This window comes from Halichoeres trimaculatus, unplaced genomic scaffold, assembly GCF_033239565.1.
Source record: "Halichoeres trimaculatus isolate MK-OKI-2021-1 unplaced genomic scaffold, fHalTri1.1 fHalTri1_scaffold_57, whole genome shotgun sequence".
Classification (NCBI taxonomy): domain Eukaryota; kingdom Metazoa; phylum Chordata; class Actinopteri; order Labriformes; family Labridae; genus Halichoeres; species Halichoeres trimaculatus.
Window position 1 is genome coordinate 131,526 of NW_027437236.1, and position 23,934 is coordinate 155,459.

A 23,934-nucleotide genomic window follows, 5' to 3' on the forward strand; every position below is an offset into this window, starting at 1 on the left:
CTGACTTATTGACTGTTTTGTTGACATTCCCTTTAGCGCAGCTCCATCTAGTGTATGCATAACGCAACCCCAGCCACTACTATAGCTTCTAATCTATGCGCCCTATAATGCGGTGCGCCCAATATATGAAAACAGTTGTCAAATAGGCCAGTCATCGAAGGTGCGCCCTATTTCTGAAGCGCCTTGTAGTGCGGAAAATACGGTACATTATGCATAAGAAAAAATGTGACAACTCTGTCATCAAAAAGGCCACGGCGGGCCATGGTGCTGTCCACAGTGCTGAAGCTGGACAGGTACAGGGGCATGGCAGCCCATTTGTCACAAGATGCATACATTTTTTTAATGTAACTCACCGCTACTTGAAGAGCAATGGCATTCTTCTATCCTTCATCGTGGCAAACCGAGTAGTGATTCTGTCATATAGCTCCCCGCGGGACTTGAGGTCTTGTGTGACAGAAGACTCCATGGAGATCTTGGCCAAATGTCCCAGTCTGTCTTGTCCACAGCTGTTTCTCAAGTAGGTTTTGATCCTTTTCAAGCAGGAAAAGGACCTCTCTGCAGACGTGCTTGACACAGGTATGGTGAGCATCAGCCTCAGTAGTTTGCAAACTTTGGGCAAGGCAGAGGTCAGTTCATCTTTAATGAGCATCTTCAGGAGCTCAGCTGGTGGCTTGTGAAAGAGGGTATCTGCATAGATGACTTGCAGCTCATTTCTCAGTCTCAGTTCATCAAAAACTGGGTAGGTTTTAACCAACTGAGAGATCTCAACCCCCGGGAATCCTGCAGGCTGGGAATACGTCTTAAATGACGCATTATCCAGGACACAAAAAAAACTTAGACACTTCATGTCCTCAAACCTGTGTGTCATGTGCTGCACAATACCATCAAGCAGCTGGAAAAAGAGGCGTCGGTAGGCATCCACAGGCCCTGTGTCCTCATGTTCCCCATCCGGAGTGACTCCCAGCTCAAAATCTGCCCAGGCCCGGCAGCGCTGCTTGCGTCGCAGCTGGTTTGGCATCCCAACAGCCTGTACTGTCTCCTCGTACAGCTGATTGAAGGTTTCGGTGCTCCGGGTTGCTTTTAAAGCAGTCAAAGTGCCATTGACTCTTTCCTCACATTTTCTAATGTCCAACGCTCTGCTCTGAAGCACCTGGAAAAGGGGCTCAGTCAGACCAAAAATCGTCTTGAAAACCCCAAGCATGAACATGAAATCAAAGTCATCCAGCTTCTGTCTCAATGCCGAGCTCTGTGCTATTGCATCCTTGTCCCAACCAGGTTCAGCTGTGATCTGATCCAATGCAGTGATCAGTGATCCTCGGCCCTCATGCACTGCGTGCACTGCGCGGCTTTTAAAGTTCCACCGAGTGGTGCTGCCGCCGGGCACGCGGATGCTGTCCACTTCTTTGAGCAGTGCTGTGCGCTTAGGTGAGCGGCTGAAGAAGTTGTGGAAGGAGTCGAGAGAAGCAAAAAACTGTCTTGATTCCCGAATATTGCTTGTCCCCTGAGCCAAAACTAAATTAAGTTTGTGTGCATAGCAATGAACAAACAATGCGTGCCGACATTTTACTTTTACGAGCGCCTTAACGCCTCCTCTCTGGCCACTCATACAGCTGGCGCCATCATAAGTTTGACAAATCAGCTTTGTCTCGGGATTGTAGCTGCCAATTGTTTTCATCACCACTGCAGCAATGGTTTCAGCATCTCTCTCCAGACTAATATCATGGAAACCAAGAAACCTCTCACATATGATGCCGCTCTCGTTTACATAGCGGACTATGACTGTCAGCTGGCACCTGCACGATATGTCAGTGGTATCATCCACCTCAATGGCTATGAATGGAGCAGCATTTATTTCTTTATCAATTTCTTCCTGGATGACATGAGCAGTGCTTTCGATGATGTCATTCTGAATTGTCTTTGATGTGCCGGTAAATGCGGTTGCTGATGATAAATGCTCCGCCATGGTGGTGTCAAATTCAGCAAAAGTCTGCACAAGCTCCATGAAGTTTCCCCTGTTGCCGGAGCTGCTGGTCGATTCACTGTGGCCCCGGAATGCCTGCTCCTGGCCTCCGAGATATAATACAGCAGCAATCAACCTCTTCAAAATGGCACGGTTTTTCTCCACCTGTTGGTTGTGCCTCGTTACGCTTATTGCAGCCGCTTGATCCAGTGCTTCATCAATCCGTACTCGTCCGAAAAGTTTAAGTTTGAGCTCAGATGTTATATGGCCTCTGGACTTTGAATGCCTCTCCATGGCCCTCGCGAGGTTGGCCAGATCCACGAATCCTGTGGTGCTCCAGGGGTTGTTCAAGGAGCCTGATCTGTCAAACAGCAGACATGGCCAGCAGAAAAGCCGGTTAAGCCTGGCACTCCCTGTTAGCCACTCGTTTCTAGCATAGTTAGCTTCACAAAAAGAGCAGACTTTTCCATCGGCTCTGCCCTTCGTTAAGTGGAGCATTGGAGTCGGCCTACCGTCCCGCTTGACCTTTAGTTGAACCTCAAAAGGAAGTTTTTTGAAGTCATTTTTTACAAAAAAATCAAGATCTTTGTCACCATCCATAGCTGAACTTTCTGTGTGGGCTAACACTGACACTCACACTGGCGCCGGCACAGTTGAATCAGTGTGTTTATTTTTTCGTAACGGTGTGTTATTGGCTGGAAGCCAGATTCGATCTGGCCTCCCTCATATCTTTTTTAATGATGCATCAACCAGTAAGCGATGAGCCTTGCTTCAACCTGATTGGCTAATACAGGCTGTTTTTTTTTCTAAGGGAGGCAAAGTGAAGCGGGCCTCCGTGCTGACTGACAGGGCAGAGAGCATGAGACACGTAGTGTAATACACAATGAGAGCTTGACAGGAGGGCGCTGTTTTGCTTCTCACGCTAAGCCAAAGCAGAGGTGCGCCAATGTAGTGTTTTGACAAGGAAATGACAATATAAAATACATTGTGGTTAAGCTTGTTTATAGGCTATTTTTTTTCTTTCTTGTTATATTTTTTGGGGAAGCCAGGCTTCCCTTGGCCTCCGTGAAAAACCGCCACTGGTTAGCAGCCTGTAGCATGTCAATGCTAACTAGTGTAGGGCTTGATGATTTCCCTCGAGCTGAGGAGGAGGCGGTGAGGACGAAATGCTGGTTCTCGGATGTGAGCTGGGAGGTGACGACGTGGACCTGTCCTTCCATCCATCGTTGTTGGGAACGTGGAATCTCGCTCCGGGGGGTGGATGAGCTAGCTGTGCCAATCCAGCGGCATCATGCTGTTCACGGACGTGGCTGACGGAGCAGACATCGGACGCCGCGACACATCGGAGGAGCTTCGCCTGCTGTGAGCAGACAGGATCCAGGAGACAGAGACTGAACAGACTGCTGGGGAGGCTCAGTCCTGGACCCTGTGGAGGTGGAGACTGGTGGACGGGATGTCGTCATCTAATTTCTTATGGACATTTTTGCACTTTCTATACTCTTTCTTACTTATGTTTTCTTAAATGCTGCGGTGACTCCTGAATTTCCCCTCGGGGATAAATAAAGTATTTTTCTATTTCTATTCTTTCTTCTATTCTATTCCCTTGGCCTCCGGGAGAAAACGCCACTGGTCATTATTTGACACCAATTCACGCTACACCACTCAGCCAAACCAGCACCCCAAATAACAGAAAATTTTACTCAAAGTGGCTGTTTTCAACCCCAACAGTCCACAAGGGTCAAACAAAGAAAATGGTGCTTTTCCGCCAAAACAAGGTTTCAAAGTTCTTGTTTGTTTCACTGAGGATATGATTTTGTCTGCCTTGTTTAGGGTTGTCTTGATTGTAATAACTAGAATGTTAATTTCAGTGAAAATGGTAACAGGCAGCTATTTAACCCTAGCATTTCAAGTGAAAGTGATTAGTGTTGACATAACATAACACAGGATCACATTGTTCTTTAACTGTAAAAAAAATTAATCATCATTAATTTTGAAATTAGAAAGAAGAGACGACACTCCAGAAGAGGTCAACTGAAATCGTGACTTTTTAATAATGACCTCAGAATCCTGTCGTTGTTGAGTCAAATGAACCCTTTAACACAGCTTGCCTACAAAAGTCCAAAACCACTGTCATTTGTTGAGATGCAGCTCTCCAACTGAAAAAAAAGATCTCCATAAGAGCAGATATGACCAGGCAACCTGAGGGTGCGGAAGCATGTGGATGAAGTTGGATGCTGTCCTCGGACAACCTCCACCTTCATGTCAGTCATGGGTATTTCCCATCCAACCTAGAACTTAAAAAGCTGCTTCATTTTTTCTTGGGATGCTGAAAGTACACAGAAGCAAAGCACAACACAGATATGTCAGATAAGATCGGAAACTGAGACAATCAATAGAACAATAAAAATTAAGCTACAGCTTTAGGGGATAGTATGGCTCTTCTGATGTCAGTTGTATAAGGTGCTTGTGCCTTGCACCTGGAGAAGGAGGGAGAAAGGTGGTCTTTGTATTTGTAAGACATGCCACTATTCAATGCAGCACTATGCTCCACCCTGCATACACTTTGCACTATTTCACTAAACAGTGGGCAAGCTGAAGTCCCTTATTTACATCTCATCAGAAGAGCTCAACTCTGTCCTTAAAATCAATAAAAAAAAACTATTTAAAAGGCACACTTCAAAGCAGATGGGTTTTGAATGCAGCATACCTGTTCTCACAAATTAATGCAGGTACCCAATTGTTCTATGTTTGCAATCAAGTGGCTACCCATCATCTGTGTCATCCCCCAACTCTGCATCCTCTGGCCATCTGATATGGTCAAGAAAGATCTAAGGAAGAAAACAGAGCGATCGTGGTAACTTTACAAAAGGTGTGTCATCACTTGCAGCCATTCTTGTTAATGTTAGTGTGCTTGTTGGTTTCTGTCAACACAGGAAGATCCCATGCCAGTGCTAAGTCAATTATGGCTGCTCTCTGATCCTCTGTGAGTGTACTGTGTTTGCTGCATTCTCCTCCTTTCTTGTCTGAGCCTTGATCCTCATAGAGCTTTTGAAGAAAGACAAGAAAAAGCAAGATCACTCTCAAATAGTAAGTTAAGATGTATTAGATAGAACTATAGTGTAGTCAAGTATTATCAAACATGCAAATGTTAGCTTGTGTATTGGAAGCATCACACTTAATATAATTTTGATTTCAAAAATCAGAGCAATGTGGTATATACTTTGATTTGGGGACATTTACATACTTGTGCTAAATTACCTTGTAAACATTTTTCAACATAACACTAAGCTTAAACACAACTCTGTTGTCTATCAGGATGTGAAAAAGAACTTTAACATTTAACATTAATCAAAAAGTGGTAAGAACAAAGAAAACTGTACCACCAAAAGTATGAATTTCTCCTGTATAGACTTACAGGTTTTAGAGTCTCCCTGACATCCATGTCTGCCACATCTTCAAGGGTAATTGTAGCCGTCTGTGGATCATCACCTAACAGCACATGAAGCACTGCTGGACTGAACCCAGGCAGACGAGAGCCACCGTGTAGAAGAGAATGACCAATCATCCTTCCTGCCACAACAAACATTTCACTCTAAACCAGCACTTGAGAGGTTGATGGGATTAGATGGTCAGCTTGGCCCTCAAACAGCAGAGCCCCAGTTGCATTTCCTATGAAGGTAAATATTGAGCATTAAGGGTGTTACAAAAATGACATTTCAGTTATTACATCTGTCAGACAGTTCAGCAGATAATAAAGAAATACACAAAATTCATTCATTTTCTGAACCGCTTATCCTGTTCAGGGTCTCAGGAGGCTGGAGTCTATCCCAGCTTTCATTGGGCAAGCAGGGTACACCCTGGACTGTTCGCCAGTCAATCACAGGACTGACACAGACAGGTACACAGCCTTTCACACACACACACTCGCACCTACAAGTTTTTCTCTACAATTTAGTGTTCAATTAACCCTGATGAGCATGTATTTGGACTGTGGGAGGAAGCAGCAGTGCCCAGAGAGAACCTACGCATGCACAGGAAGAACATGCAAACCACACAGAAAGGCCCACCTGCCAAGCTGGAAATCGAACCCGCAACCTTCTTGCTGTGAGGCTGCAGCACTAACTGTTGCGCCATCCGAAATACACAAAATACTACATAAAAAGTTCACGTGTATTGTGCATTTACACAGGATTTGGTTTTGTTGGTTTATTTCTTGAGGATATACTATGAGTCTAGGTTGAGAGAAAACTCAACAAGTCATGCAAAGTCAAAATGTGGCCTACAGCAATTTACAAATTTTATGTCAACGCCCATAATAGATTCACATACCACTGTAAAAAAGAGGAAACTACATTGGTGCTGCCAAATTGTACAGGCCTACATCACATTCTACAGACTGAAAAAAAAATATTTGTTTGAGAATAATTCATTTGAATAATTCATTTGAATTATTCTCATCTCTTAAAATAAAAAGTTTTTTTCCCAGAACTATTAATGTTTAGATGGGGAAAAAAACCATTTCTTTAAGAGCTTTGAAAAACATTAAGAATGTTGTCTCAACTTATGTAAAAATCCATGGTCCAGGAGTTGCATTAAGCAAACGTGTTCTTTTTCTTATATCACTTTGTACAACACATTTGTCTTGAGGACTTACCTAGATCAACTTGGAAACCATGATGCAATTTGTGCATTACCATACTGAAGAAGTGACGATTTACACCATCTCCAATAGCCACATCTCCTGGAGACACAAGTAATAGTACATAAATGCAAAGAGTGACCTCCTGTATTGTACCAAACTTGACTGTTCTTTTTCTATCCACTTTATTGTGTGAGGTACCAATGCATAGTCAGTGTACCACATGCAGTGGATAGAGGTGTTCAAATCAAGGTTTTGAGAAGTAAATAGAAGTCCCACCAAAGAATCAATGGATCTACTGTCCTGAGAGTGGGTGTGAGAGTGAGTGGTTGTTCGTCTCTGAGTTTGCCCTCTATGACAAAATGGAGACCTGTCAAGGTCACTCATCAAAAGTCAGCTGGGATCAGCCCTGGCCTCTCACTTCCCCATCAGAGATAAGTGAGTAAGATGATGGATGAAAACACTATTACAATAATATGTCAGCTGCTGTACTGGAATTTCTGTGTGCTTCTTTTCTAAACTGGGGGTGTGCCAACAGCCAACAATAATGGATAAGGACAGGATGAATATCTCATCCAACCACCTTCAACAAATCAGAACTTTCTCATCAAAGGATTAATGGAAAAGTGAAGGGCAGTTTGTGATTCAGTATTGGGCATAACGTACATCCAGAAGCTGTTTCATATGCAAATGATATTTAAATAAAAAGCATTGTTTATATACATTTCAAGCTCCAAATTAACCCGAAAGTATGCTTCTCTGGTCTTAAGATAGAAGAGAGAAAGAAAGTGAAAAACCAACATGCTTACAGACTTTTAAAACAACACAGTACATCTTTTTTGGTCAGGTATCAGTACCTTGTAGCTTCGCTTGAAAGGGTCTTGCCCAGTCAATCCTGGGAGCTTTGTAAAAGCTCAAAATTCTCCCTTCTTGCTCCTCTAGGTCTTCCCCTATGTCTATCTTGATCTTGAGGGTGGGCTCATCTTCACTGCTCTGAATTAATGTCCTTTTGTAATGGTCCGCTGCTAGTTCTGGATCAGCAATCGCTTCCCATGCTGAAAATTCAAAAGTAGTTTACAAGGTACCTGAAACAAAGTGGGCAGTATACCTTGCATACTCTATGCACTGTAGTAAATACTGAACAAACCAAATATTAGAGTCTTTATAGCAATTTTTAAGGTGCAGATCTATGATTTAAGAGAACATTCCTAACAATGCAAATCTTTCATTTCATTATACTATAATTCCAACTACCTTGAACATTACATTCCATGGGTGTGGGCTCCAGTGGGTTATCCGCTTGTGAAGAATTGCAGATAATCCCAGGAAATCTAAACATTAAAAAAATTCAAATAAATAAACGAAAACACACAAGGACAAGCAAAAATATACACCTCATTTTGATATTTGAAACAACAAGTATTCCTACTACCAATAAGTTTTTGCAGGACCCCCATGGCAACTGCACACTCATAGGTATCCAATTTATGTCTGCTATACCTTTCCCCATAGACATTATACACGTAGACGCCTCATTGACTGGCGATGCCTATTGGAGCTGACATAGCTGCCGGCCGCCATCTTGGATGGGTCTCACACACTGCCCCAGCACGTTCATTATACTGAGAAAGGTGTAGAATGCACAACTATTATGAGCATAACTCAGCGAATTTTTACCCGATTTTCACATGAAAACGTTAGTTATACTGACATAAAACGATAAATGATCAATAAAACAAAATTATTGTGAAGTCTTACTTGTGAATGGTAATCCCACATGATCTACTCTCAAAATTGTGCTGGTTATAGCAACCGTAGGTGGCACAAAATACCGGCATAATTAATCACTTTGCGCTCAATCCATTTGTGTCTGCTGCTGGAATGTAGTGAGGAGACCCATCCAATATGGCAGCGACACGCTACGCGGTTCAGTACGTAATGAAGTGTCTATGTATATATGTCTATGCCTTTCCCCACATGAACTTGCATGGAATGCCAGGCTCTCAGCTGGGAATTACTCATATTGGACAGGAGTCCTAAGGGCACATCCTTATACGGGGATACACACACAGTGGTTATTGAACTACAAAGAACTTACAAAGAATGAAATAAAACTTTGTTTTTAATATCAGTTTTGGTAATTTGTCACTGATTTTGCCTTAAAGTGGCATATGAGTGGCATCTTACCAAACCAGCATCCTGCTCTGATGTTTGGTCCTCAGTGGCATCACTCCTCTTGTTAGTAGAATATAAAAAATATGAAAAAAAAATACTTTTCCGGCAGTTACATTGTCAACCAAGGTACAGTATTCAATCCTGTGATGGTTAAAAAATTAACAAATGTGCCAGGGTAGATTAGCTAATTTAGTTATAACAGGGTTCCTACAGCTCAACCCAGGTTAAATTCAAGACTTCGTAAGACTTTTTTAAGGTCGTTTGAAATAAAATTTAAGACCAAGTCAACAACGAACAACAATTGAAACAAAGAAAACAAATAAAAACATCACATGAATTACCTGGCAATTTTAACCCAATGTTTGTTTTTTAATAAAACATCACTTTTTACCTTCTTTTTAACCCCATGTTTACAAATGTATGCCTATTTTCACATGTCTTTTGAAATTTAATATCAAATTTAATTCCCAATTTTGCTGCCATAATCATTTTTCCTAAGCCACTTTTGGACCAATTTTGCCATTTTTTGCGATTTTATACCTACTTTGCATCTATTTATTAACCTTTTTCTACTTTCATACCATTTTTACCCATTTTTTACAATTTCATGCCTATTAACCTCAATATAAACACTTTTTTCCCACTTTTGGACCATTGTTTTACATTTTTTAAACCCAATTTTAGAACTTTATGCCTATTTTGCAGCAATTCATCTTTTTTGGCCACTGTCAGAGCCATTTTTGCAATTTTTACATGGTTTTTGAAATTTAATTAAAAAAATTTAATTCCCAATACTGCTGCCACAATCAATTTTCTCAGGCCACTTTTGGATTTTTTTTGTCAATTTTTCCCCATTTATTTCTATCTCCTGGCACTGTAGGTAGAACCAATACATGCGTCTGCTCTAAAAGATCCTGGTGCAACCACATCACCGTTTTGTTAGTTCTGCTATTGTGATCATGCGATGTTGCTGTGAGAGTAAACCGGTGAATTATTTTTGAAAAATAGATAAATGTTAGTAAATATTTTTTAGTTCAATCCAACATAAATCTTACTGATGTGTTCAAAATTTTAAGACTTTTGAAAATTGGATTTAAGACATTTTAATGCCAATTAAGGCTTTACTTTTAAAATAATGAGTTTAATGCCTTTTAAGACTTTTCAAGGATCCGCGGGAACCCTATATAAATCATTCATAATCCAACTTACATGTTCCTGACAGGACTGAATGTGAACTGGAATAAGTGGAAGGGGAATCAACATTCCACAGGTGATACGAGTATTTTTTGGCATCCTCTGAAACTCAGCTGCATCGAATGGCAGTAGACTGGTTGTTAGTTTGTCTTGCAGTGGGACAATGTAAAGGATGTTCTTTCCATTGTTTGATGAGCTCTTCAGAATTTTAGCAGTATACCCCTCAGACCCCTGAGGCAATGGAGTGTTTTTTTTCTTTGACCACTACCTCCTATAGATTAGATTAGACAAGACAAGACAAGACAAGACAAGACAAGACAAGACAAGACAAGACAAGTATAAGTTGCAAGACACTTCACCCATGTTGCCTGTGTACAAATGTGACTGAATGTCTGGCAGTGATTGGAGAGACCATAGACCCAGTATGGCAGCCTCAGAGCAGCTGTAGCAACAAATGTATAGCTTACCAACACCACTGTGATAATATGAGAGTGAATGAATAATGTATTCAGTATAAGAGAAAGGTTTTACAAAAATACAATGCATTATCAATATTATTGTTATTATGAGTACTAGTCACATAATATAAACTAAAACTCTACATAAGTGACAGGAGAAACTCACTAAGAGCTTTTTCAAGCAGCCAGCCAACACGCAAATCTCACATTTTGGGATATTCTTCTAGCAGCACCCTGCATATCTGGAATAAGATATTGTGGCTGAACATATAAAGTAAAGTAACTTGGCTGATAGGAAATTCAGCCTGGCTGTTATATGCCCCTATGCACTATATAAAAAGTGGATAACGCATGATTAAAAAATTTACAGTAGGAATATGTTTGTACATCAGAATACAATCAGCCCATCTTTGTCTCTCCTCATGAAATATCTGCACAACCATCTTTTCAGTGCCGTATGATCTTGTTATTTGTCAGTCTTTGAGGCTCACCTCTGTGTGATCTGCATCATCTGCAATATTTATAGTCCTTCTTCCAAGACCTGCCTGGAGAAGCACTGTTTCGTCATGGGGTGTTCTGTCTGTGTTGGCAGGCTGCAGGTAGAACTGCAGCTCCATTCACCACCCTCGTCTGCACATCTGCTGGTCTTTTTTTGCGTTTTTGTCCCCTTGAATACATTGCTGGGAAACATCTTGAGTAAAAGTTTGACAATAATCAATAAGTGAAATTTGAAAAATAAAATGATTGATTTCTTCAATAAATGTAATTTTAAGATGCATTGCACCATATTGTTGTATTTGTAAAATTCTGTGTTAAGGCTTTGTTATGCCCTGTCCAGCTCTTAATAACCATATTATCTCCATAGGAAGTAATTAATAAGCATCCTCCACTGACATACAGATGTTCAATAGCACTTAGCCTTGAACACTAGTAGGCAAAAACTTGAGGCATGGATACATTCAACCTGTGGACTTTTTCCCCCAATTTATTTCACAGACACAGTTATAAGGAGTTAATTATGTAAACTTATTCATCACAGCAATTTTGATCTAATAGGGGAGACTGGGGACAGTTGCAACACTTTTTACATTACTCTCAGTTACTCAGAGAATATTTGGACTAGTCTCACCAAATCTTTACATATTAAACCTACATCTGTCTGCCAAATGGCCATACCATTTAAAGATGGCTACTTATAACATATTAATCAGAATATTTATTTGAATAGAGGAATTCAGACGTTGCAACTGACCCCAAACCTGGGGACAGTTGCAACACAGATCAGGGACGGTTGCAACATATAAAAAAACATTAACTTTTCACTAATTATCCTCAGGGTTTTGTCTAAATAGGACAAACACTAATGTGGGCTCAAATTCAATTTTCTTTTTTGTACAGCTTTAAGGTATTTAATTTGTTTTGTTTTGTTTAAAACATGGGCCTACCTTGAGTCAATGTGCAGATATTACTGAAGCTATAAAAACTCAATATTGCATTTTTGGGACAAAAAGAATGGAATAACTTGCAATATTATGTTTTGATGCCGTGCTTGCAAGATTCTTTTTTTTCTTGTGGAACCTGAACAATGTGGTGTGGCATATGTCAAAGGCCTTGGTCACTGCCCTCACTGATTTGCCCTCAACTGTAATAATATCTAAGGCTTGTTCCAAAATACTGAGGGGAACCCCTCTGTTAGTGACCCTCTTCCTCACTCTTTGCATACTGAAAATAAACAGAATACAATTTCTCTATTTAGATGATTCATTCACTCTATGACAAGTTTATATGACACATACAACATACAACAATAACTAAGTGCTAATTTTTGCTTTACAAGTTATTTGGGAAATTATTATGTTTATCATTAGTGTTACTTTCTTCATATGATCGCCTGTTCTGTTCATCATGAGCAATAAAATATATTAATTTTGCCTATTTTGAACTAAAAATGTTAAAAAATATAGTTGTGTGGTCTTTTCTAATATGACTAACCTAATAGCATGGGGACAGTTGCAACAGTTGCAACTGTCCCCATGGTACCAGTCATGACAAAACACCATGTGCTAGCTAGCCACATTGACATTGACACATGCTCACCATGTCATTTAATAGTCAACAAACAGTGATTCAAACTAGATAGGTTTGGATTCATTCATACATAAGGTCAGGACAGTATGACTAAACAGCTCATGAAAAAAGCTATTTTCATACCTCCAAAACAACTTTACTTGAGAAAAGCAGGACCAGATGCTCAATATGGCCTCTCTCTTCTTGGTGGGTAGAGGGTCTAACTGAGCATGTGCAGTGTGAGTGTCATCACTCTAGCATGTTTCTGATTAGAGAAATAAGGCTTGTTGCAACCGTCCCTTGTTGCAACTGTCCCCAATCTCCCCTAATAAAAGTGTGTATCTGAGAATTTCTTCACAGCTTAAGATAAAACAACAATAACATGATTTAAATATAGTGGACACTTGCCGTTACATCTCCTGATGGACACTGGTTGGTCTTCCAGTCCTGGGAGTGACAAGCCCAGAGGTGAAGGGCTGAGCTTGTGCACTGTTAATTGTGCTCAGAAGTGCACGTACTGCAGCCTCAATTTCAGTGGTACTCTAGAAAGATAAGGGTTTTGTATATTATTTGATACTTAATATTACAATGTACAGTACATTTAACTTGCATAACTCATAATGTGGTTGTTTGGGTTTTGAGTTTTCTCGTGGTTGTGGGTTTCTTATGAGCTTTAATTATGGTATGGCATTTTTATTTTTATTGATAGGTCAGTTGGTCTTAAAAATCTGTTGATTATGCCCAGATAAGTCCTGAGATACTTCGATATGACTGGCTAACAAAACCTTTAGCTATTATCGTCTCAGAACATTGGCCATGATAATGTACTCACCTGAGAGGACCCACCCTGCTGTCATTTTCTACATGGTAAAATAGAAAAAAAAATGTGAGGCATGGTTCATGCTAGCAAAGAGGCTCAATATGTCCAGGGGTGTTTTTAACGGGAACGGGAGGCTAATTTATATGAACTTGTTTGTTAGCTTGCTAAGTTTATAGCAAACACAAGAAGCTAATCCTTTCAAGGCGGTCATGTTTAGCTATTTACATTGCTCACTGAGCGACCAGTGTGCATACTTATCCTGTAAGTTAAAAGTACTATGGTTTGCAATACCTTAAATCACTTGATGCTGGCGGCGAAGGGTCTTGTTGGTAGATTCACTCCATGTCCACGCGCAAGCGCTCTGACCTGCCAGGGTGGCCCCGCTCTGATTGGCCAAGGTGGGCCGTGCTCTGATTGGTCATAGTAGCAGCCATTCTCCAACAGACCCCGCCTCTGTATCCTGCAAGTGCTCAAATTACTTTTGCATCAAAGATCTCAGACAAACCGGAGCAAAAGTGAGAGTGCAGAAATTGCTGTATGAGCACTCGCAACAGTGGATTTGTGCACTTGCAAAAAAATAAATCTGAAGACCTGTAATTGTTGAAATGTATTTGCAGAAAAAAAATATCTTCAGGTATGCAAAAAAAAATTCTTCAACTACACAACTCTTAAAGCACTTTTATTTGTGAATGCAATTTTTTTTGTTACACATACGCAAATTTCTGGGTATCTTTTACTGAGACTTCAGATTTGTTTTGCACCAAAGATCTCAGAAAAACAGGAGCAAAAGTGAGAGTGCAGAAATTGCGATTTGAGCACTCGCAACAGTGGATTTGTGCACTTGCAAAAAATAAATCTGAAGACCTGTAACTGTTGAAACGTATTTGCAAAACAAAAATATCTTCAGGTATGCAAAAAAATACAACTACAATACAATTCAACTACACAACTCCTAAAGCACTTTTATTTGTGAATGCAGATTTATAGTTACACATACTCAAATTTATGGTCATCTTTCTCTGTGACTTTGAAGTCGTTTTGCACCAAATATACCTTCATATGGACGACATAGAAAGCCAAAATGTGTCATAAACAGTAACACTAACCACAGCATGAACAGTGATTTTTTTGTCACATAATACCAAGGATGGCAGAGTTCCACATGAACCTGCAGCGTCTTGTACGTCGTGTTTGTGCCAAAAACGCTTTGCAAAAAATGAAAAATCATTCCAAAATCACACTTAAACACATCTTTTTCGATTGTTTTCTCCTGGATTTGAATGCAACACAAGAAAAAGCCTTGGGAGGGCAGAGATAGCAGAAATTTGAAATGATGACAGTAACCACAACAATACTATGCCGGATGCCAAAACATAACTAAAAACGCACAGCAGTGATTAAGATGGAATTTGTATGACAAAGACACATAGCAGTGATTAAGTCACAAAGTAGTGAGGATGGCAATTCAGATGAACCTGCATTACAGATTCGTGTTTAGTAAACGAAAAAAAACCTTGTAGAGCGAAAAAGAAACTAATCATGAAGAATTATTCAAAACCGTGCTTTTAAGCTTTGATAAACACATTTGGAATGTTTCCTAAGCAAATTTGATGTAACTCATGTATTTTGTGTCAAATATGATAGGGTTTGCAGAAAACAGCTAGGGAGGATAAAGAAAGCAGAAAATGTGTTGTTGATCACCGTTAACAATTTTTCCGTGTTGGATGAAAACGCTCAGAACACCTATTTTGGTCAGCAGTCATGATGAACAATTCAGACACAAGCTCCTGTGGCTACGGCTCTTTGATATTCATTTTCTGATTGGCTCACCGTGAGAAATCACGTCCACATGATATGCACATGATCGCAAAGGACGAATCACAGACCACTTTTACTCATTAATATTAAAACGCCTTCCCTGATCAGCCAATCATAGACGAGTACTCACGTGAATATTAAAGAGCCATGTGCAGCAGCTCAGGTGAATTTAGAAAAGGCTTGATTATGTGATATTATTTAATCAAAGAACAATAGTAAGTAACAGAAGGTATGAGGAAAAGCTGACCCATTTATTATTAACCAATGGGTAACAGAAACTGCTTATGTCGGAGTGCTTATATCAGAGATTTTAATTGGATTCCGATATGATACCGATACTTTTTTTTTTTTTTTTGCTGATATCGGACCGATATCCGATATCAATATCAAACTGGGACACCTCTACTTTCAGTAATACTAGAAGGTTAATAAACATTCAGGGCTCTAAATTCGTACACCAGGCGCAGGTGCAGGTGCACCTGCCCTGCGCCGGCCTTCGCTGTGCGCACAGGGCGTGACCGGCGCACTTTGCAAGTTTCCTGCAGTGCCAAGAATGGCGCAGTCCAGGCACAGATGAGCGCAGAGCTGCGCGTCCACGCCTCCCTCCGCGCAAATGGCAGTGAGGGAGGAGAAAAGCCGTGAGTGGGTTTAACACAGCCGAGCGCTGTATTCACCAATTAAATGAGCGCCTCTCCTCACCTTTAAATGCCCTGCGAGGCGCAGCGTCTGATTGGTCTGACTGATCTACAGCTGATTACAGCTGCGTGGGGTGCGCTCCGCCTTGTGCCGAGGATAGACCAGGTTGGAGCTGGCGAGCTTTCAGCGCACTTTTTTGGCACAGAATTGTCACTGCGCCAACATGAATCTGCTGACACCTCCCCCTGGTGCGCCGTCAACTCCCCCTGGCGCGCCGTCACACCCATCTCTGCGCAGTGGTCTACCAAATTGTCAAATTGGCAGCGCACGGCGGTGCGCTGCACGAAATTAGCACTGCGCAGGCTCGCGCCCCCTGCACTGCGCCACGAAATTAGAGCCCTCAGACTCCATCCCGGCTGAAATCATCCTATCTCTAGACGCCGAAAAGGCTTTTGATCGGGTGGAGTGGAGCTACTTGTTCCATATTCTATCTATTCCCCATCTCTGTTTGCTCTAGCGGTCAAGCCCTAAGCCGTATGGCTTCGTTATGAAGATAAATTTGAAGGGATTTTCTCGATTTGGCTTATCTCTTTATGCAGATGACCTTCTGCTTTACATCACCAATCCAACTTCATCACTTCCTGTTATCTTGGATATTCTAGAACAATTTAGGAAATTATCTGGCTATAAAATTAACCTACATAAAAGCCAGTGCTTTCCAATTAACTCCACTGCAGAGAACGTCCCTCTAGCAACTCTTCCCTTTTAGGAAAGCGACCCAAGGATTAAAATATCTTGGTGTTCTTGTAACAAAACCATTCTCTGAATTTTTTGCAAAAAACTTTCAACCTTTACTTGAGCACTGGAGATCAGTTCTATTTCGTATAGGCTTCACCCTTTAAGGCTATCGCTAGTTGGTTTACCCTAGTGCGTCAGCGCAGCACTGAAAAAACTTGGTCCACGCCCACCCACGTGATGGGCCTCCCGCGCTACCTGCCTATAAATAGCCACAGGTTCATACAATCTGCTTCCTCTTTTTCTTCAGCAGTCATGAGCATCACTAGGAGAACTTCGGTAGCAGTAGGCTTGTCACGATACTGGATTTCTAACTTCGATACAATATTTTGAAAAATATAAATTTTCGATACGATTTTCGATACCACGCAACCAGGGCTTGACATTAACATTTTTGCCCACCAGCCACTGTGGCTAGTGGTTTTTCAGAGTTACTAGCCACTCATCATTTTCACTAGCCACAATTTTGTTGTTGGATAATTAAGTCTAATATGATGAAAGCAGACAAAAACATGCTAAAGTTTACTTGAACTAGAACTAAAACCTTTTTAAATGTGAATGACCTCTGTCTGTGTAAATCAAGACTACATAAATGTTTAACCCCATTATCAGGAATTTAGTTCTAAAATGGTTGTGCTCCTTTCATATGAAAATTTGCAGACAATTAAGACAAAGTAATTAAAGGAGGAGTTTATTATTGCATTGACTGAAATTTGTTATACTTGAAGGTTAATTGAAAAGATAAAAAATAAACTGAAAAACTAGCAAGAAAAAATGTTTGCTTAGATATTTATTTACAACAGTAATTTTTCAGTAATAAACTAAGTACCATACTTTCTGGGCTATGTCACTTAGTAGTATAATTATACATTTTTTAAAGTCGTATCAAACAAAAGAAAAAAAAACGTCATGAAGACGAAAACAGCAGATAGGCTATAAGTCACACTGGGGCATAAGTTTCATTTATTTAGAATGTTTTGGTTTGTTTACAGTATTCCCAGAGTGAACTTTTTACATGTAACTGTGATAAATGTGTGTACATGTGTGTAACTCTTCGGTTAACGAGCAGCGCAGCCGCGAGTCATCAAAGCAGCACACCGCTCCTTCACACACGAAACGCTCCCAGTTTGCTCCGGCTGATGCCAAATTAAATTTTCATGAGCCCACGGACAGAGATTCTCTGCCCCGTGTGGACAGGTTGGCTACACCTTTTTCCCTCTCTTCACAGACAGTGGAAAACGAGCCTGATCAGCCCTTTCGGTCCGAGCCCCCCTATGGGCTGCAGCGCAGCTTTCTCTGACGCAAGCAGCGGCGGCAGGGGCTCTAAGCTGGCTCACCTCTCTCTCGGAGGAGTAGCCACAGCAACATGTGCGCCCACTCTCAGAGCGTTGCTCAAAGTGCCGGCGCGTATGTTCGCTGGACAGGTGGATGGACAGGCTGATTGCTAGGGGCAGTTTGCTTCGACTCCTCCACCGTTCAGCGGGATTCTGGAAACACACCTGTCCTCACAGGACCAGTGTGTGTTCCTCCAGAAGGAGGTGCAGGAGCTTCTGCTAAAAATGTAATCTCCAGAGTCCCACGGGGAGAGGAGAATCAGGGGTTTTACTCCCGCTATTTCCTGGTTCCCAAGAAAACGGGAGGGATGAGACCCATTCTGTACCTGTCACTGTTCAACAAAGTGATAATGCAGCGTCTGTTTCACATGCTGATGACAAAAGAAGTACTGGAATGTATCCACGAAAACGATTATTTCACTTCGGGGGACCTGAAAGACGCATACTTCCACGTCTCTATTATTCAGAAACACGGGAAATTCCTTCGTTTCTCATTTCAATGGGTCCAATACCAGTATAATTGTCTCCCCTTCGGTTATTCTCTTGCTCCCCGCATGTTCTCCAAGTGTGTGGAGGCAGCTCTGCAGCCACTACACAGGAGAGGGATGAGAGTTCTCTTTTACCTGGACGACCTGCTTTTGCCGGCTCGATCCAGGGAGGAGGCTGCAGCACAGACCCGGTGTTGGTGTCTCACCTGTCAAAGCTGGGCTTCGCTATTAAGAGCTCACTTTTTCCGTCTCAGCAGATAGTTTATCTGGAAGTGGAGCTGAATTCAGCCACAATGAGCGCGCGGCTATCTCAGGAGAGGTCGCAGACTCTGACAGCCCTCCTCAGACGAGTTGTCCCCGGCAGAGTGGTGACAGCAGTCTCTATTATGCGGCTGCATGGCACAATGTCAGCAGCTCACGTGATACTACCGTTGGGACTGCTTCACATGAGGCGGCTACAGAGGTGGTTCATCCGTCTGTGCATCGACCCGGTGCGTCAGCGAAGAAGCATGGTTTTAGTCCCCCCCCCCCCCCCCCCCCCCCCTCAGTGTCACCCGATTTGGCTCACTGGAACGACCCAGTCCCGTTAGGGAAGGCATCATGTCACGTTTCTGTGTTCACGGATGCTTCTCTCTTGGGGTGGGGGAGCACGTGTCTCTCTCAGGTAGAGGGGGGGCAGTGGCCAGCTCACATGTCTCTCCACATAAATGCGTTGGAGCTTCTAACAGTGTGGAAAGTGGTCCAGCATTTCGCTCCTGTTTTACAGAAGCAGCATGTTCTGATCCACACAGACAACCAAGTAACAGCGGCTTATATAAACCGTCAGGGCGGTGTGCGCTCGGCGCAGCTGCTAGACATAGCCAGAAAGTTGTTATGTTGGGCGCACAGACATCTCCTCTCGATCAGAGCGGTGAACATTCCTGGTGTGCTAAACAGGGGGGCGGACATCATGTCGAGGGGAGGTCCTCAGGCGAGAGACTGGAGCCTGCACTCCGAGCTGGTGTTTCAGATTTGGTCTATGTTCGGAAAGGCAGAGGTGGACGTGTTCGCAGCGCGAGAAAACACTCAGTGTGCCCTGTGGTTCTCTCTGAGCGCACGAGACAACCCCCCTCTGGGGGTGGATGCGTTCTCACACCGCCCCTGGCCCCAAAAGCTTCTTCATGCTTTTCCGCCCGTCCCTCGGATTGCTCGGTTTCTGAGGAGGATTCAGGAGGAGCAGCTGTCAGCTGTCCTCATAGCTCCGGAACGCACGGGAGCGTCATGGTTTCCATGGTTACAGCGCCTGCTAGTGGGTCTGCAATGGATGATCCAGTGGCGGGGGGATGCTCTCTCCCAAGCAGGGGAATGATCAGGAGTTTCCCAGTGATAGGTCAGCGTCTGTGGGCCTGGCTGCTGAAAGGGAGCGCTTAGAGAGGCTCGGACTCTCGCCCGGGGTTGTGCGCACAATCCAGAGCGCAAAAGCTGCATCCACGAGAGCAGCTTTTCAGCGCTGGTGCATGGAGTCAGGCTGGGACCCAGTGACTTGTCCCCTGCCTCGCGTGCTGTTTCCTCCAGCTCCTGATGGACAGAGGATTGGTTTTAGAACGGTTAAAACTTATGCAGCTGCGATTTCAGCTTGTCATGAAGGGTTTGGTGACAGAACTGTGTTTAGTCACCCGCTGATGAAACGCTTGCTCAAAGGCGTGAGGAGAGACAGACTGATTTCTCGTTCTTTTGCTCCTCGGTGGGATTTATTGCTGGTTTTACGGGCGTTGAGCAAGGCTCCGTTTGAACCCCTGTCTCAAATCTCACAAAAGTTCTTATCACTAAAGACAGCTCTACTTTTAGCTCTTACGTCAGCTAAGAGAGTGAGTGATATGTCAGCTCTCTCGGTCGCTCCATCTTGCCTGCGCATTCAGGGAGATTGCAGCTCGGCTGTTCTACGCCCTAATCCTTCCTACATGCCTAAGAATATTAATAGCTCTTTTAAATGAAGAGTTATCAAGTTGGAGGGATTTTTCCCTCCTCCACATGTCTCTGGGGAGGAGACTACATCACACCTTTGGCCTGTGCGCGCTCTGTCATGTTATGTGGAGCGCACGGCCACACTGCATCACCCTCAGCGCTTATTTGTGCATCATAGAGAGCACTCGCAGGGGCGCCCTCTCTCTGCTCAGCGCCTGTCACATTGGCTATTTCACAGGCTTATGTGTCAGCTGGTTGTGTTCCTCCGGAGCACATCAGAGCACATTCTACGAGAGGAATTTCTTCCTCTGTGGCTTTGCACGGTGGGATGTCAGTGGAAGATATTTGCGCTGCAGCATCTTGGTCTTCCCCATGTTCTTTTGTTCGGTTTTATTTGAGGGATGTCTCTCTCTTCTCTATGTCCCACTCTGTGTAAGGAATCCTATCAGAGTGATAGTTAGGACATGAATGAATTCATTTTGTTTTTTGGATGAGACAGATGTGTTATTGAGTCTGTTCTGTTCATTGTTTGACTGTTACAATGCGTAACGGTCGTCTTCTCTGCTTTTCAGCAACAGAGTCGCAGAGTCAGCCCTTATGGATCGTGAGTATTCATTATCTGGAAGCTGATTAGGAAACACATCATCAGGCAGTTGGTTTTGCGCACGTATGCGCATTCAGGGCACAGGAGTTCACATGATGCAGAATTATGTGAATGGATGTGTGTGCGGGCCTGAGTTAATTCTTGGAAGCTTTGATGCTGGGCTCTTTCGGATGAGGACCCAGTGAGGCATTGACTACATCCTGCTTTGCCTTTAACCCACAAGCGAAAGCCTTAAAGAGCGAAGCCTATACGAAATATAACGTTAGTTACGTATTGTAACTCCAGATTCTATGGGTATAGGTGCAGCCCTTTAAGCCATGTGCCTCACTGGTTCCCTTATCAGCTGAAGAAAAAGGCTGTTATCGGGAGCAGATTGTATGAACCCATGGCTATTTATAGGCAGGTAGCGCGGGCGGCCCATCACGTGTGGGCGTGGACTAAGTTTTTTCAGTGCTGCGCTGACGCGCGAGGGTAAACCCACTAGCGATAGCCTTAAAGTGCTGCGCCTATACTCATAGAATCTGGAGTTACAATACGTAACTAACGATCCGACTAGGTGGTCCACTATCCCTTTATCATTACCAGGTCGTATCAACCTGATCAAAATGATGGTACTTCCCTGCTTTCTTTATATCTTTCAACATGTTCCAGTGCTCATCTGAAAATCTTTTTTTCTTCACTTGGCCAGCTGAGTAATTCCTTTTTTTAAGGTGCAATAAATAAGCTAGAATAAAGATCAACTCTCCAAATTCCTAAATCTCTCTGGGGTCTGGCCTCACCTGATTTTTGCCATACTACTGGGCTAGCAATATCAGCAAATCCTTTATTGGAATGTTAAGGTCGCTCCTAATAATCACCCTCTATGGGCCTGCATGGAACCAGCCTCCTCATCCGTTGCGTTATGGTCAGTGATTTGTTCACAGTTACGTTCACCAATCAAGCGAATAGCACAGAACGCCATTATTTCTGAGACCTTGAAAATTTGGAGTCAATTAAGGAAACAATTTGGCCTACATTCCTCATCGAAACTTGCTCCAGTTTATCGAAGCCTTTTTTTTCTTCCATCCTGCTCCAACTTAGCTTTTGAATCCTGGTCAAATAAAGGTCTGCAAATTCTTGATGACTTTTATATCCTGGGTGTTTTCCCTTCATTTGCAGAACTATCAAAAAAAAAATCTCTACTTTAATCTCACTTATTTTTTAGATCCGTCATTTGTGAAAAATCAATTCCCTCACTTTCCCAAGATCTTTCTTCTTTCTTTCCCACTCTCCCTAAAGATCCTTAAAACCCCTTAAAACACTTAAAACCCACAGAGAGAGAAAAATAACACTGGTGTTTAGTGTTTAAAAAGCTCCTTGACCCAATTAAAACCGAGGTTCAATATAAAAAGGTCCTGTGAGGGTACTTAACTCAGAGAGGGGTGCATCCAACGTTGCTTCCCCTCAAAGCCAATGCCAGTGCCTCACAGCAACGGTCCCCTTGGCAACTCCACGGTGACTACCCAACATCAGCCTCCACCCAACCGTAAAGGCCCACAACCTGCTGCTGCTTCTTCTTCCTGAGCAATCGGGTCTTTTCAGGGTTGCTTCTCGTGCTTTGCTGCGGCCCTGCTGTCGTCCCTCTCTGCTATCTGTTGCTCTTTTTAGGTGTCTGTACTGAAGTCTTGCCCAATGGTCCCCAATGAGCTGGTTTTAGGGGGGATACTTCAGGGCCAGTCAGAAAAGTCATTACCTACCCACACACTTCATAAAACACAGCATGCAATAAAAATGTGAAAGACCAACCCTGTCACACATACACAGATTCTGAAGATTGTCGTTTAGGCTCCTGTATGGCAGCTGTTACTACTGTCAGTCATGTCTGTGACTTTTGAGGAGCTGACTGCACCCGGCGTACTGCCGGTAAACATCAGAGCAGGTTATTTTGACTTTTTTTTCTCGTCCTTTCGACTTTGATCTCAAATTATTTTTTGACTGTATTCTTGACATTTCAACTTTATTCCCGTCATTTCGACTTTAATCTTAAATTTGTTTTTCAACTTTATTCTGGTCATTTCCACTTTGATCTTGAAATTTCAATTTTATTCTCGTCATTTCAATTTTATGCTGCATTCCATTTGTATTCGGAAGTCAGAATTTCTGAGTTCCAGGTGGGAACGCCCAACAGGAACAGCTGCAGTTGCTCTGCAGCAGGCGATGTAGCTGATGCCGAAACAAATTGTCTTATGGCTGCCAGAATAGCTCTTCCTATGCTCTCAGCCATACCAGTCTCCCTCCACATTTTGTGCGATATATGTCTTTTTAATTAATTCAGCTAAAACACCACAATTAAATAAATCAGATTCTCTCTATTAGCTGTGATAGCAGCCGTTTATTTCTGACACTGCATGATAACATGTTGAACACCACAATGGTACCTCTGTGAGCTTTTATTTTGGTACTTCTTGTTACCGGGAGTTTCAATTTGTTTAAGATTTTTTGATGAAGGAATATGCAAATTTCTGTTCTTAAAACAGACCTAATGTGCAAAGAATTACATCATAGGTCTGTTGCCCCACCCTACAACTATATTAACTTTTTTGCTTATATGACCAAAATATGCAGCTCATCGATGCAGATTTTTCTCGACAACATATCAGTTGTAAATACTGACATAAGCATCCAATATTGATATCATCCAATATAACTGTGTATCCCTAATGCCATTTAACCAAACCTGAGCTTCTTTAGGCATAAAAATATGGTCAATCTAGAACTTTTTGTCAGTTATGTGTGCTACTGCAAGATGACTATCCTAAGATGTGTTGTGACTGCTTGTCTAATGAATGAATCCAGGCCCACGCAGTGATTCAGGAGTTGGAAGCCACCAGCTAACTGTATAATAATACAGTTAGCTGGCCACTCTCAGATTCACCTACACCCACTTGTGCCAAGTTTCAAACATCCATTCTGCACTTCCAGTTACCACTGGCAGGCATTTCAAAATAAAAGTGCATGTTTTA

General features: G+C 42.4%; 1 protein-coding gene and 2 long non-coding RNA genes across 3 annotated transcripts; all 3 read right to left on the reverse strand.

Annotated features, from left to right (window-relative positions):
- Window positions 1-355: 355 nt before the first annotated feature.
- LOC141786662 (zinc finger MYM-type protein 1-like) lies at window positions 356-2,458 on the reverse strand. The gene has a single exon (XM_074665219.1). It carries the CDS (start codon window positions 2,456-2,458, stop codon window positions 356-358), a length of 2,103 nt encoding a protein of 700 aa, XP_074521320.1.
- Window positions 2,459-4,162: 1,704 nt separating this feature from the next.
- LOC141786658 (uncharacterized) lies at window positions 4,163-5,684 on the reverse strand. The gene is made up of 3 exons (XR_012597908.1): window positions 5,376-5,684; window positions 4,668-5,005; window positions 4,163-4,286 (listed from the first exon to the last, which is right to left on the reverse strand). It is a non-coding gene; the product is annotated as an uncharacterized LOC141786658 (long non-coding RNA).
- Window positions 5,685-10,953: 5,269 nt separating this feature from the next.
- LOC141786660 (uncharacterized) lies at window positions 10,954-13,685 on the reverse strand. The gene is made up of 4 exons (XR_012597910.1): window positions 13,605-13,685; window positions 13,326-13,353; window positions 12,902-13,035; window positions 10,954-11,117 (listed from the first exon to the last, which is right to left on the reverse strand). It is a non-coding gene; the product is annotated as an uncharacterized LOC141786660 (long non-coding RNA).
- Window positions 13,686-23,934: the final 10,249 nt, after the last annotated feature.